General features: G+C 46.8%; 1 protein-coding gene across 1 annotated transcript in view; it reads right to left on the reverse strand.

Moving 5' to 3' along the window:
• Nucleotides 1-352: 352 nt before the first annotated feature.
• Nucleotides 353-14985, reverse strand: part of LOC140206387 (BMP/retinoic acid-inducible neural-specific protein 3-like) — a 227177-nt gene continuing 212544 nt past the window's right edge. Inside the window, exon 7 of the mRNA XM_072274752.1 lies at nucleotides 353-1571. Coding sequence (XP_072130853.1) covers nucleotides 458-1571 — 1114 coding nt within the window. The 3' untranslated portion in view covers nucleotides 353-457. The remainder of the gene's footprint in view (nucleotides 1572-14985) is intronic.

Below are 14985 nucleotides of genomic sequence, written 5' to 3' on the forward strand. Positions count from 1 at the left end.
CTCATACCAATTTGTTTCTGCGCTGGTGTTTGCTACAGGAACATGGGTCAAGAACGTCATCACAGACGGTGTCATTTTGTTTTAACCACCACATTTTTAAAAAATATAATGGGTGCAACGCGCTACTCCTCATCCTCGCTACCGTTCAGTGTTAATAGTTCCCGTCTGGGAGGGTGCACGGTACAATAATTCTACTTGCTTTTCCAGAGTCCTGGGAACAAGGTAGAATAGGTATATTTGTTGGATAATGAGGCGCACGCTGAAGAGGCTGGATAGTCAAAGGGCTTCAGGTCATTGGTTTGCTCCTGCGATTTGGTGCTTCACCAACTAACTTAGAGAATAAGGACTGGTGCTTGTTGCATGGGAAAATCCATGGTTGAATCAAACAAGTTGTACACAAAAAAACATCAAGGAAAGAATTACCAATTTCATCCCTGGTACTAAGGGGTGCTGGCCATTAACTGCATAATTTGGTGGTTTCATTTTCGACGGGGTTGACGAGTTTGGCATTGAAGGCCTGGAGGGAGGCTTGAATTCTGACCACCTCACTGGTGGTCAGCTTCAGCCGATGGCGGAGCAGGCAGGTGAAGAGGTCCAGCCGCTGGTGGCTGTAGGGGGACAGGCGGTTGACTCGGTCTCGTATCTCCAGCAGCTGCAGCAGGGCGGAGTCCTGCGAGCCCTGGGTGTACGGGTAGTCCAGCTGCAGGATCAAATCCCGAATGGCGTCAGGGTCGAAGTGCATGCTGTAACCGAACACCTGGGCGTGGCTGATCTTCATGTAGCCCAGATTCCTGGAGGGGTCGATGAACTCTAGCGGCTCATAGAACAGGCTCTCATTGCCACTGGACTTGATGCGGCTCCTCAAGTAGATGTGGACCGTTTCAAAGAAGGTCTTCCACTTGTTGCCCAGTATCAGAGTCCAGTTGTAACACTGAAGAGGCACATCCACCTTAGTCCGCTCCCAGTCTGGGTAGTTGTCTTCATTGACGGGCATGAACCAGCTTTCTGAGTGACTACCTCCAAAGGGATTCACATAGATAGCCAGCACTGGTTCCAAGGTACTATTTTTAGTCAAACAGATTTGTATGGTCATGCCCAAGATCATATGGACAAAATTGGTCTTGTACTTGTTGCTCTTCAGTGTTAGGAGCATGCGCTTTCTCCAGGACGGATCGAACCAGCTGTTGAGGCGCATGTCATTGCTGATGAAGATGGCCGGCACGATGATCTTGCTATCTCGCTTCTGCAGCAGGTACCTAATCTCCGTGTCCCGCAGGTCCTGCTCAGTCTCAAAGCCAATGTACTGCTCAGTGGAGTCTGCCACTTCCGGCCGGCAAGCCCCCTGGGCCAGCATGTAGCCCTCGTTGCAGCCGCCGCAGCGGGTGCGATTATCGGCCGCACACACCACACAGGATGTCCCCTCACCCACCACACACGGGATGGGCTTCTGGCAGCTCAGCTGGTCGTAGGGGCAGGTGCAGCTCCGGCTCTCCTCCGAGAAGATCCCGGCCAGGCTGTTGTCTGTGCAGTACAAGAAGGACTGGACGCGGTTTAGCCAATAGGTCATGGCCCTGTGGAGAGGAAACACAAACCAAACACCATGTTAAGATAAAAGTGCACATCATTCGAACAGCAACTTGTATTGGCAAAGCTCCTTTATACCCAAAAATAATCCAACTTGTCAGGAACATCATGAAATGAAAGTATTAGTGTTTTTATTTTTATTTTATTTAGAGATACATCATGGAATAGGCCCTTTCAGCCTTCGAGCTCTGCCACCAGTAATCCGTGATTTAGCCATAGACTAATCATGTAATAATTTACAATGACCAATTAACCTAGTAACCGATACATCTTTGCACCTTGGGGGGAAACCAGAGCACTTGGGAGTTTTTGGGCAGTATTCCCTAAAGATTAACTTGCAGGTTGTGTCGGCGGTAAGGAAGACAAATGCAAAGTTGGCATTCATTTCTGAAATGAGATGAATACAAAAGCAATGATATAATGCTGAAGCTTTATAAGGCATTGGTCAGACTGCATGGTGTAGTGTAAGGAGATTTGGGCCCCTTATCTAAGGAACAATGTGCCGATATTGGAGAGGGTCCAGAGGAGATTCACAAGAATGATTCTGGGAATAAAAGAGTTAACATATGAGGAGTGTTTGATATCTCTGAGCCCATACCTGCTGAAGTTTAGAAGAATGTGGGGTGATATCATTGAAACCTATTGAATATTGAAAGGCCTAGATAGAGCGTATGCAGAGAGGATGTTCCCAATAGTAGGTGTCTGCAGCACCAGACAGCACAGTCTCAGGACAGGGGGACATTGACTTAGGACAGATTTGAAAAGGAATTTCTTTAGTCATGGTGTGCTGATTCCGTGGAATTCATTTCCACAGACAGTCATGGAGGCCGAGATGTTGGGTATATTTAAAACAGAGGTTGATAGGTTCTTGGTTAATCAGGGTGTCAAAGGTTATGAGGAGAAGGCAGAAGAAAGGGGTTGAGAGGGGGAAAGGATCAGCCATAATGAAATTGCAGAGCAGACTCGATGGGCTGAGTTGTCTAATTCTGCCCCTATGTCATGTGGTCTTATGTACACATGCAACTTGATGGGCTGGATCCTTCCAATGTTTCTGTTTTTGTTTCAGATTCTGGTTTCTTTGGTTTTATTGGTTTTCTAGAGGGAAATATTTAAGGAATCCATACAGAGGCAAGAGTCCCGGCTAAGGTCCAACTGCTCATACTGGAGAGATGAAAATCAGGTAGGTGCAAGAGATTGGAATTAGAGAATGGTGGGATTGGAGGAGAGAAGGGAGGGGTATGGCTACCCCTGCAAGCACACAGAGAAAAACTAGTAAGTTGTAATGCCATTCAGAAAGGCTTAATTTAATCATTAGTTTAAGCAGAGCTTTTGGTTTCTAATAATTCCCATTATTTCTTTATGCCATTGGAAACCATTGCCAACCTTCAAAGCAATCCCATCGATCCCAATCCCCCACTTATAGCCTGTAACCTTTGCTGATTCATGTGATCAATATCCACCGGCACTAGGATCATTTACAGTAAGCAATTGACCTACCAACCAGCCTTTTTGTGATGAAGGAACCAAGGCGTCTGGGGGAACCCACGTGGAAAATGGAATAAAAGTGCAAACTCCTCCCAGGCCGCAGCCAAGGCTACAACTGAACTTGGGTTTCTGGAACTGCGAGGCAGCATTATTGTGCTCGGCTAGAGAGGGCACCACAGTCTGGCTCAGCTGCCACCCAAAAGAAAGAGAAAGATTGACTGTGACTCCTGCACCAGCCTTCTGCCCAGACAATCCTTTGCTGTTCTCATAATCTAGACACTACAGGAAGACTGGTCTGAAATCTGCTGGGACGCCACACTCATTCAGCAGCTTGGAGACACTTATTCAGTTTATAGAGCCATACATAAATGATAGAGTTTATTGTTGTCACAGGCTTACATGCACAGGGTTTAAATGCCATGAAAGTGTGCTTTTTGTCGCAGCAGCCCAGTATATTACAAGATGAAGACAAACATAAGTTGACATAAAATAAACAAAATTTACATGCACGTCGAATGAACAAAGACACCAGTATAAGATTGAGTATGAGAGAGAATAAAATAATCTAAGGTAGTGTTAAAGTTTTTCAGGTTAGTTCAAAACAAAGATGGCAGTGGGAGAGAAGCTGTTGTTGCACCTTGAGGTGTGGGTCTTCTGTCTCCTGTACCTCCTGTCTGATAGCAACATTGGAAAGAGGGCCTGACCAGAAACTGTTAAGGTAGGGAACCCATTAAGAACTCCAAAACCATGAGGGGAAGCTTTTAGATGTACATAGATATTAAAGACTAGAGTGAAAAATGTCGTAGTATGATCTGATTGCATGTTTGATTCTGGTTTTGAAAGCTGAAATCTGAAAGACCTAATGCTGTTAATTTTACCTCTGAAGAGCCTGGAAAACAATAGCTACACTCTTGTGAGCTGCATTTGGAAGTATTCATGCTGATTTCCCAATGGTTATAATTTCACCTTGGAGTAGTCATGAGTAATCATGAGTGCAATCTACACTATTTATGCTGAACTAATCTTCTGACCAAGTTATAGATAAAGATGCATGTGCAAATGGGTCCAATTTTTAAGTTAGCAATTGTAAGATAATGGACAGGATCTACCAGTCTATAAGGACAAGGTGTCAAATACAAATCCAAACAGTACTTAGGATTCAAATCCATCTATCTCCCAGCATAACATAGTGCTATGATGCACGTCCTCTTAAGTATAGACAGCACTGCAATGCAGAGATTGCTGATGAATTGTTGAACAAGACTAAACAATATTAAGCTAAAATACAAGGGCCTTTGACAGCTGCAGAGGCTGTGCATTAATAAGTTTGGTATGACAATCTATTTTCTAGTCCAAAGTTTGAAAAAAGCCATTGATAAATTGTGTAAATGGCATGAAATCAATAAGTTCTTTGAAAGAGGTGATGAGGCTGGTTAGTTCTCCTCTATGGAGGAGATTGACAGGTATCTAATTAGTCAGGGTATCAAGGGATATGGGGAAAAAGCCGGAAATTGGAACTAGATGAGAGAACAGTTTAGCTGATGGGGGAGTTGTGGAGCAGACTCGATGGGCCGAATAGCCTACTTCTGCTCCTTTGTCTTGTGATCTTGTGATCTTGTGAATGTAGAGGCAGGGTTAAAAGATGAAGTTCTGCTTTTCTCTGTTTTGGTGTCATCAGGTACATGACTGGGGCAAAACAGAGACTGCGTTACTGTGTATCAGTTCATGGTTCACTTGCTTTCCACAGGGCACAGTACAAGAATCTTTAATCTGACACAGCTGATGCCCTGGCTATGGTCCACTTAGTGTTGACAACCAGTGATAGCCGTAGAAGTCCTGGGATTCATCTTATCACAAGCAAGGAAAAACCTGGCCTCCGTTCCCTGTCCCGAAAATAATTCCTTGTATTTGGAATGGAACAACACACATGCAAGCATGGATGTACAGTTGCACAGACATAAACAAACAAGTACATAAGTTTGTGCTCTGACAATGCAGGTTGTCAGGGACAAACTAAAAAGGTGAACTGAACCGGTAGTCTTAGGCTTTGTGCATTTGCATCAGCTGCTTCCACTTACTTCCAGAAGTCTGGCAGGTATTTAATGGTGTGGTGGTTGACACAGGGGAGAATTTGGAGAAAGCTAAGGGTAAGTGTAACCAGGGATAGTCAAGCTGAAAACCATGCTTACGTTTGTAACCTTGCATTCATGGTAATTCAGTATAGAAACAAATTCAGCAGCAAAGGGTGCATGCAAATCAAGGTGGAATGTTGATAGAAGTGAAGTGGGGCAGTGGGCAGGTAAAATGAGTCTCATTGTTAATAATGTAGAGCACCGCTGTGCAATTAGTTTACCATTAGAATCAGAATCAGGTTTATTATCAATGCATGTGTCAGAATTGTGTTGTTTTGCAGCAGCAGGACAATGTAATACATTAAAATATGCTACACGATACAATAAGTACAGTATAGAAATATTAAATTAGTGCAAAAAGACAGCTAAAATATTCAGATGGTGTTCATGGGTTCATTGTCCATTCAGAAACCTGATGGCAGAGGAGAAGAAGCTTTTCCTAAAATGTTCAGTGTGTGTCTTCAGGCTCTTGTACCTCCTATCTCATGGTAGCAATGAAACCAGGACATGTTCTGGGTGGTGGGAATCCTTAATCCACCTTGTTGAGGCATTGTAATTTGAAGATGAGCTTAATGGTGGGGAGGCTGGTGCCCATGATGGAGCTGGCTGAGTGACCAATCCTCTGCAGCTTCTTCCAATCCTGTGAAGCGGCCCCTCCATACCAGACGGTGATGATATCAGTCTAAACCAGACAGTGCAGATTCGGTGGGCTGGCAGGCCAGATTCTGCACTGTATCACTACATGCCTCTATGACCTTCCCTTTAGTGATACAAGATCTGAATCTATTGGGCTTTTAAACCAGTTGTGGAAAGTAGGGAGGTCCTGTAAATTTTATGACCAGTAAAGATTGAGGCAATAGACCAAAAACCAAACCAAGAAGTATTCTGAGGAATATTTCTGCTCAATTCCTTTCCCCTCACAGATGTTGCTCAACCTGCAAAGTTTCTCCAGCGGAATGCTTGTTGCTCCAGATTCCAGCATCTGCATTCTCTTATGTATTCTGGAACCAGTGTGTTGTTTAACCGAGAAAGGTGGAACAGGGTAGACCTATATCAGCTCAAGTTTAGCAGCACAAGAGTAGGCTTGAAATAGAAGATCCTAAGGCAGGAGTTCCCAGCCTGGGATCCTCGGATAATGGTAGGTGTTCATGGTATAGAAAAGGCTGGGAACCCACATCCTAAGGGGTCTTGACAGGATGGCTGCAAATGCGATGCTTCCTCTTGTGAGAGATGCAAGAATTAAGGGTCATGGGCTCAAATAAAGTGTTTCCTGAGAGAGTCTTTAGAACTCTTCTGCAAAGGGTAGTGTAAGTGGGGACTTGGAAACATTAACTATTTTCAAAGCAGAATTCAATGGATTTGTGATAAACAAGAGCATGAAGTTTGTGATGTGCAGGTGGAACTGTGTGGTTTGTTCTATCCCTATAAATTCCTATCCTCTTACACACACGATTACATTGGCCAGCCCCTTATCCCCTTGTCAAGGTGCTGAAGATACAGTAGTAACCCAGATGGGAGGAGCAGAGAGAACATCTGAACTCTGTGAGTTTGATGAACGGCTGGAGGGAGCTCCGTCCTTCAGAGTGGCAGCTGCTGATTTATTGATTTGAGGTTAGACAGGTGAATAAACTCCAAAGAGTGTGACATGGTCATGGTCATCAGTGATAAAGGCCTTGTGCTGGAGACAGCCTCATTGCTTAATGCAGGGGTTTCCAAACTTTTTTGTGCCATGGACCCTGACTATTAACCACATGTGGGGAACTCCTAGCCTGATGGCTCTTACTCAGTTTAAACTAAAAGAAGGGTCTTCATTTCATTCACAGCTCACCAGCAAAGAGCACGGTAGGGAAGTGTTAAAGTAATTAAAGAGACAAGGCAGCTACACAATATAACTTCACTGATTATGTTTTGTTTAGTTCAAATCACGTGCTCATGTCAGAATAATGGGATCAGAGAGTGCAGAATGACATTAATGATTGCAAGGGAGAATGATAATGGCAATTGAAAAAAATTAGAACATTAAGATATTACAATAATTATAATACAAATTTCAAGGGTCATATACAATCCATCTGTGAAATGAAGTACAGTGTATAATTAACAGGAGACACAGATATGATCAGAAGTACTTGTAGCAGAGTACAGCCATCATGGGGTGTTCCTGACAGCACTGTCCCACAGGGTGTCAAGAGACTAAGCAACCAGGAGCAATGAGCTATTATTACAGGAGATAAATAAACAGTACAAACTGAGACTTCAACATTCAAGAGAGATGCAGAAAAATACCTCACAAAAGAAAGTTGCTTAAGCTCTCAAGGAATGTGCTGACTTTTTGGTGAATTAATCCCACTGTCCTATCCTTTTTCCTACTCCAGCATCTCTCTCTACTCAAATTTCGTTTGATTTGTGCTGATTTCAGATTTAACACTATCTGTGGCAAAACATTCAACATCAGGATAGTTGAGTGCTCCTCTTGCAGGATCTGGGAAGGCAGGGAGACCTGCATTGTCCCTGACGTCCACATCTGTGAGAAGTGCATCCAGTTGTAGCTTCTAGCAATCTGCTTAGAGGAGTTGGAGCTGAAACTGGAACTCTGGAACATTAAGGAGGCTGAGAGGGTGATGGATAGGACATATAGACAGGTAGTTACACCCAGGGTGCAGGACAAAGAAAACTGGGTGACAGTCAGGAAGGAGAAAGAGGTTAAGGAGCCAGTGCAGAGTACCCCTGTGGCCCTCCCTCTCAACAACAGGTATATCATTTTGCATACGGTTGGGGGGGGGAGTGACTTAACAGAGAAAAGTCACAGGTCTTTGGTACTGATTCTGTCTCTGTGACTCAGAAGGGAAGTGGGGGAAAGAGGCACACTGTGGTGACAAGGGATTCCTTAGTTAGGGGAATGGACAGGAGGTTCTGTGGGCGAGATCGAGATTCCCAGATGGTATGTTGTCTCACAGGTGCCAGGGTCTCGGTTACCTTGGATTGAGTCCTCAGAATTCTTAAGTGGAAGGGTAAGCAGCCAGAAGTCATGGTCTGTGTAGGTGCCAATGACATGGGTAGGATGAGTGACAAGGTTCTGGATTGGGAGTACAGGGAGTTGGTTGCTAAGTTAAAGGGCAGGACCCACTGGATTGTGATCTCAGGATTGCTATCCATGCCACGTGCTAGTGGGGCTAGAACTAGGAAATTATACAGGTTAATACGTAGCTAAGGAGCTGGTGTAGGAGGGAGGACACAAAGTTTTTCAATCATTAGGCTTTGGGCTCTCTTCCAGGGAAGGTTGGACTTGTACAGAAGGGACGGTTTGCACCTGAACTAGAGGGGGAAAGTTTGTTAATGCTACACAGTGGGATTTAAACTGGGGGTGTGGGGGATTGGAACCAGAGTGCCAGAACAGTTAGTGGAGAGGTTGTGTAGGCAGATGCTGATAAGACCTCAGATAAACTTGGGAATGAAAAGTTTGAGTTGCAACATAAAAGCTGGACAAAATTGAAAGGGGTAAGTACAGGACTGAATGTGCACACTGTAATCCTGAGCTTCAGCCAGCACGTGTTTGTCTAGGGAAAGACAGCCTCTGGCCCAGCCAAACTGAGAAATCTCGTTTGTGTGGATGCTATGTGATGTGTTGCCCGGTTACAAATCAGAACTGCAAAATATCAGACAGTACACCGTATGCAATTAAATGATTGAATTTTATAAATCTTAATCTGTCTATAGGGTGAGGAAGGAAAATAAGAAGAAAAAGGGCCCATTTTAATGAAATAGTCTAATGTGCGCGTTGGAGCTCAGGAATTCGTCCATTCGTCCCCCATCGACCTCCTCCAAGCGTCGCTGACCTTCGGACCCTCGCTCCTAGTCCACTCCGTCTGGTGGTCTACCAGCTCTCTCCACTCGCGTCTTCCCTTTTCATCTCTCGCCCACAAAAGACTGCAAAATCACTGCTCCCAGACCCACAAGAAAGAACAATATGCCTCTCATTGGCTAGCATTAATTCCAAAGCCCCCATTATCTCTAGTCATAACTCAAACATTGCTGCTACAGAGAAACCATTACATTAGCAGTGAAACCTTACAGCGTGTTACACTCTCCCCCTACCAAATTTAGCCATGTCCTCATAATGTTGAGATAATTCGCCAACCATTCCTGCAAAACACAAAGTCCAATCCAGGTGCAAAAGGCAGTGACATGGCTCCCCAAAACAGTAGTGGTTCCACTGTATTCCCCAAGTGCTACATAGTCCAGCCTATCCGGTGGTGTCCTAATTCTCTGAGACCGCCATTCCCTCTCACCTAACTCTTGAGGTTCAGACACTGCTGGGGATACTTCCAGTCTACCTGATGAGGCCTTACCCGACCTATCACTCGTGCCCACCTGCAACTCAGACCCCTCTGTCCCGTGACCAAGCCCCGTTTCCCTCCCTGCAGGGTCCCGCTGCAACCCAGGCTGCCCACAGATAGCACCCCCCCCGCCACATCACCTGACTCAGCGGGAGAAGGGATGTGAGTCTCTTCCTCAATCAATGAGGAGTTAACAAAAGGCAACATATGCCATACATCCAGGTCCTCATCCTCCGAATCAGTATCACTCTCAGGGGTGGGGGCCAGCCTAACCTCGCCTGCTGTGGGCCCTGCAGTTGCCCTGCGTTTTCTCAGAGTCTTCTTACTAGGTGTAGGCTCCCATTCGGGCTCTGGGTCTACCTGCACCTCTTGACCCAGGGCAACAGGTGGTACTTGTTGTAATGTGAGTATTATTAAAAGTAAATTAATACTAATTAGGATAATGGGGGATTTACTTCCATTCTTTTTACTTCTGGTGTGCTCCGTATATAGTGTTCCTGCCATGCCGTATGGGTTGTGAAAGCCTCTGTGTAAAAAGACTAAGGAGCTGGTGGTAGACCTGAGGAGAGCTAAGGTACCGGTGACTCCTGTTTCCATCCAGGGGGTCAGTGTGGACATGGTGGAGGATTACAAATACCTGGGGATACGAATTGACAATAAACTGGACTGGTCAAAGAACACGAAAGGTCAGAGCCATTTCTATTTCCTGAGGAGACTGAGGTCCTTTAACATCTGTCAGACGATGCTGAGAATGTTCTATGAGTCTGTGGTGGCCAGTGCTATCATGTTTGCTGTTGTGTGCTGGGGCAGCAGGCTGAGGGTAGCAGACACCAACAGAATCAACAAACTCATTCGTAAGGCCAGTGATGTTGTGGGGATGGAACTGGACTCTCTCACGGTGGTGTCTGAAAAGAGGATGCTGTCTAAGTTGCATGCCATCTTGGTCAATGTCTCCCATCCATTACATAATGTATTAGTTGGGCACAGGAGTACATTCAGCCAGAGACTCATTCCACCGAGATGCAACAGAGAGCGTCATAGGAAGTCATTCCTGCCTGTGGCCATCAAACTTTACAACTCCTCCCTTGGAGGGTCAGACACCCTGAGCCAATAGGCTGGCCCTGGACTTATTTCATAATTTACTGGCATAATTTACATATTACTGTCTAACTATTTATGGTTCTATTACTATTTATTATTTATGGTGCAACTGTAACGAAAACCAATTTCCCGCGGGATCAATAAAGTATGACTATGACTATGACTATGACTATGACTATGGCTATATACACAACGGTTTTGACGTTCGAGATAAAGTTGTTTCTTTGGGCATGAAGTTGTCGAGTGTGCCTTTTCAAAGTGGAAGTTACCACAGTTCTGATGGAGAATCTTGACAGGCCCATTCCCATCCTTTGGTTTCACCTGGAAAACTGGTAGGTCTGACATTTGACTCTCCACCACATAGGGCGTAGCTGCCCAACGGTCTGCCAATTTATGTTTCCCAGGCAGTCCCAAATTCCTTATGAGGACTTGATCTCCCAGCAGGAGTTGGGAGAATCTCACCGTTTGATCATACCTCCTCTTATTTCCTTGATTGTGCCTAGCAGCCGTGACCCCAGCTAATTCATAAGCCTTTTTCGGTCCTCTTCTCATGTCAGACACATACTTCAGATAAGTCCTCGGTGGTAAGTCACCCTCATCAGTCCCAAAACAAAGGTCAATGGGCAACCTTGCCTCGTGCCCAAACATCAGATAATATGGCCAGTACCCAGTAGCTTCATTTCGAGTACAGTTGTAACTGTGAACCAAATGTCCAATATGTTGACTCCACCTGCTCTCCTTGCTGATCTCCAGGGTCCCAAGCATGTCTAGCAAGGTCCGATTAAACCTCTCGGGCTGGGAATCACCCTACGGGTGATAGGACGTGGTCCTCGACTTCTCAACTCCAAGCATGCCCAGTAACTCATGGATGATTCTGCTCTCGAAATTCCGTCCCTATCACTATGTATCCGCCTGGGAAGGCCATAATAAATGAAGTACTTCTCCCGTAACACTTTGGCCACCGTAGATTCCCTCTGGTCCTTGGCAGGGAAAGCCTGTGCATATGTGTTATAGTAGTCCGTGATGACTAAGACATTCGCCGTGTTGCTGGCATCAGGTTCTATTGACAGGAAATCCATACACACCAGGTCCAGCTGCCCCACACTCTGCAAGTGGGACAAGGGTGCTGCCCGCGTAGGCAGTGTCATCCGCCATATACATCAAGTTCAAGACTTGCAGTTTTCTTCGACCTCCGACTTCATCCGGAGCCAGTAAAACCGATCTCTGAGCAATCCCTCAGTCTTTTCCACCCCCAAATGTCCAAAATCATCATGAAGTGACTTCAACTCAATCCTCCGATACTTCTCCAGCAGAACCAGCTGGCAACGCCAAGGTCGGTCCGGGGGTGACGTGACCCGGTATAAGATCTTGTTCTGCAACTCCAGCTGAGGCTATTCTCTCAGTAATGGAGGCCCCAACGCGTGTTTCATGTTCTCCGCCTGAGTCATGTCTCCTTTTTTGACTGCTGACCAAATGGCACCTATGCCTGGATCATTTCACTGAGCAGTTGCCACTTCCCCAGACCTCAATTCCGGCAGCTGATTTGTCTTCAGAGCAGTTACGTTATAATAAACTTGGGGGATGGCGTCATCAGAAGCCCCCAATTGATCCATCAGCCAATCCTGCCCCTCCTTTCCCCTGCCTTCACGGTAATAGCAAACTGACACAGGGCCTTCACCCCCGGGACAGGAACGCTCTCCCACTCCTCGTCCCTGACCAGTCCCTCATGCACCCATCGGGACAAAGCATCAGCATCAATGTTCCAACTTCCCGGCCGGCACTTCAGGCTGAAATCATAGGCAGACAGCGCTGCCAACCACTGATGACCTGTGGCATCCAACTTTGCCGAGATCAGGAAATAAGTTAGGGGGTTGTTGTCTGTCCTCACCTCAAACTTGGCCACGTAGAGGTAGTCACTCAGCTTATCCACCACCGCCCATTTCAATGTCAGAAATTCCAACTTGTGTGTGGGATAGATTTTCTCGGAGGGCAACAGACTCCGGCTGACAAACACAACGGGCCTCAACCCTTAGCCCTGATCCTGATACAGGATGCCATCCCACCAAGCCCTCTTGACTGGCATCCGTGTGCAGTACATATGGCAATCAGGGGTCCAAAAAATCTAGCACTGGTGCCTGAGTCAGTAGCTCCTTCAAGGACTGAAAGGCCTCTTCACATTTTACACCCCACCTCGGTCCAAAGGGCTCCGATGGGCTAAGATACTCTCCACCCTTCTGTCCTTTTCTCCCCCTCCCTTTTTCCCCCAAAGGAGGGTAACTGCACAGAAGCCGATTCAATGGGTGACTCACTTTTGTGCAGCTTTTCAAGAACCTCCGATAGTAACCACAGAACCCGAGGAACAAGCGCAGAGCGCTCACAGTCTGGGGTCTTGGCCAAGTGGTCACCACCTCTATCTTAGATTAGTAGCTGCTCCATTTCGTGAGACTATGTGCCCAACGTAGCTAACAGACATTTTGCAGAACTGGCACTTGCCCAGGGAAAGTTTTAACCCTTAAGCTTTCAAGTGGTCAAGCACCTTCAGTAGTCTCGCTTCATGTTCCCCCAGGGTGAATCCAAACACTATGAGGTATTCCAGATGCATCAATACCGCAAGAAAGTTTATATCCCCCGTTGTTTTCTCCATGACCCGCTGGGAGGTTGCAGGGGCTCCCGATATGCCCCGAGGCACCCTTTCGAACTGGAGGATCCCAGGGGATGTGTAAATGCCGTCTTCTCTTTGTCAGCCTCACACTTGGGGATCTGGTAATATCCACTCCTCAAGTCCAGCACATTGAGCCACTTCGCACCACTCAGACAGGCCAGCGTGTCTTCAATCCTTGGGACAGTATACTGGTCAGGGATGGTGTGCCTGTTCAGAGTCCTATAGTCCACACACATCCGAATCTTCCCATTCTTCTTTCGGGCCACTACTATTGGGGACGCATAGGGGCTTCGGGACTCGGTGATGATCCCAGCTTCCTTCAACTTACACAAGTGCTGCTGAACGTCTTCTATGTCTGCAGAAGCCAGTCTCCACGACCTCTTTTTAAACAGGGTGTCCTCAGTCACCCAGATAGTGTGAAGAGTGCTCATGGACCAACCCACATCAGACTCAGCAGTGGAAAAGACACCTTCCAGCTTCAACATCTGCTCCACCACCACCCACTTCCAACCCAGCGGCACCGGGGAATCCCTGAAGTTGAATGACTCAGCGATCAACTTTCCCACTTTTTCCAATAGTTTCTCCCCTGCTTGTCTCACAGGGACACTGGACATTATGGTCTCCAGGAACAGATGCACCGGGGCATCCTGCGCTTGAAGAAAACCTTCCTCTTCGTAGTGTTCCTAATAATCACTGCCATCCTGCTCGCCTGTACAACCGAGGGCTTCTACAGCTTGGGCCTCACCAGTACCCCAGCAGGAAATCCCGACTCCCTCTCGTGGTCTTTCGGAGCGTTCATTAAGAGAGCCCTCCCCTCAGGCACTCTGGAAATTTGGGGGTCACCATCACTCTCGCTACTTCCCCGGGCCGTACCACCATTAGCTTCGACTGGGTGAACCACACAGTTCCTCGTCTAAATTCAGTATCGAGCCTGATGCTGCCATGCACTTCCTCAAAAGCAGCTCGAAACTCCAGGTGCACGGACAATGTTCCCAGAAAGCTCTCACCAGCCTTCTCCTTGCAGGCCCCCATGAGCTTCCTCACAAGAGGGGTGTTGGTCCCCACCAGAACTGAAATGCCACCCTTCTCAATGGGGTCCGGACAAACCAGCACTAATGTATCAAGGACCTCGGCTACTCCCACAGCAGACTCTGAGAATCAGCATCACAAATAAATAACCGTCATATGGATAATCACCGGCACTGAAACCCCAGATCTCCAGTGCACTGATTGGTGTCAATGGTAAATGCTTCAGATACCAGTTGTAAAGCAAACAGCACAACAGTGTGATCTGCGACCTGGTGTCGAGTATGGCTTTAGTATAAGTACCCTTTACCCGTAGCAACACACTGGAGCATGGTCTCACTAAGCCTTCAGGAATAGGGTCTTTTGCTTTCAGGAGTTCCTTGGTATATTGCTGGGAACATGTTCCCCCAGAGACACTGGGCCGTTTCCTCTCTGGGTCTCCAAGTTTCCTGATGCCTCTCCCTGCTTGGGTACCCGGGGGCTCACTCTCCAAGGGGCTTCCCGCTGCTCACAATCCTGCCTGGTGTCACTCTTCACCACAGTTATAGCAGACGATATCGCCGCCCACCTCCCCCCCCACTTCTCGCAGAACCCCGGCCACCCACAGCCCTCTGCGTAGTCTGTCCCTTTAAGGGGTTCCCCTCTCTACCAGTCCTAT

Source organism: Mobula birostris, chromosome 12 (assembly GCF_030028105.1).
Source record: "Mobula birostris isolate sMobBir1 chromosome 12, sMobBir1.hap1, whole genome shotgun sequence".
Classification (NCBI taxonomy): domain Eukaryota; kingdom Metazoa; phylum Chordata; class Chondrichthyes; order Myliobatiformes; family Myliobatidae; genus Mobula; species Mobula birostris.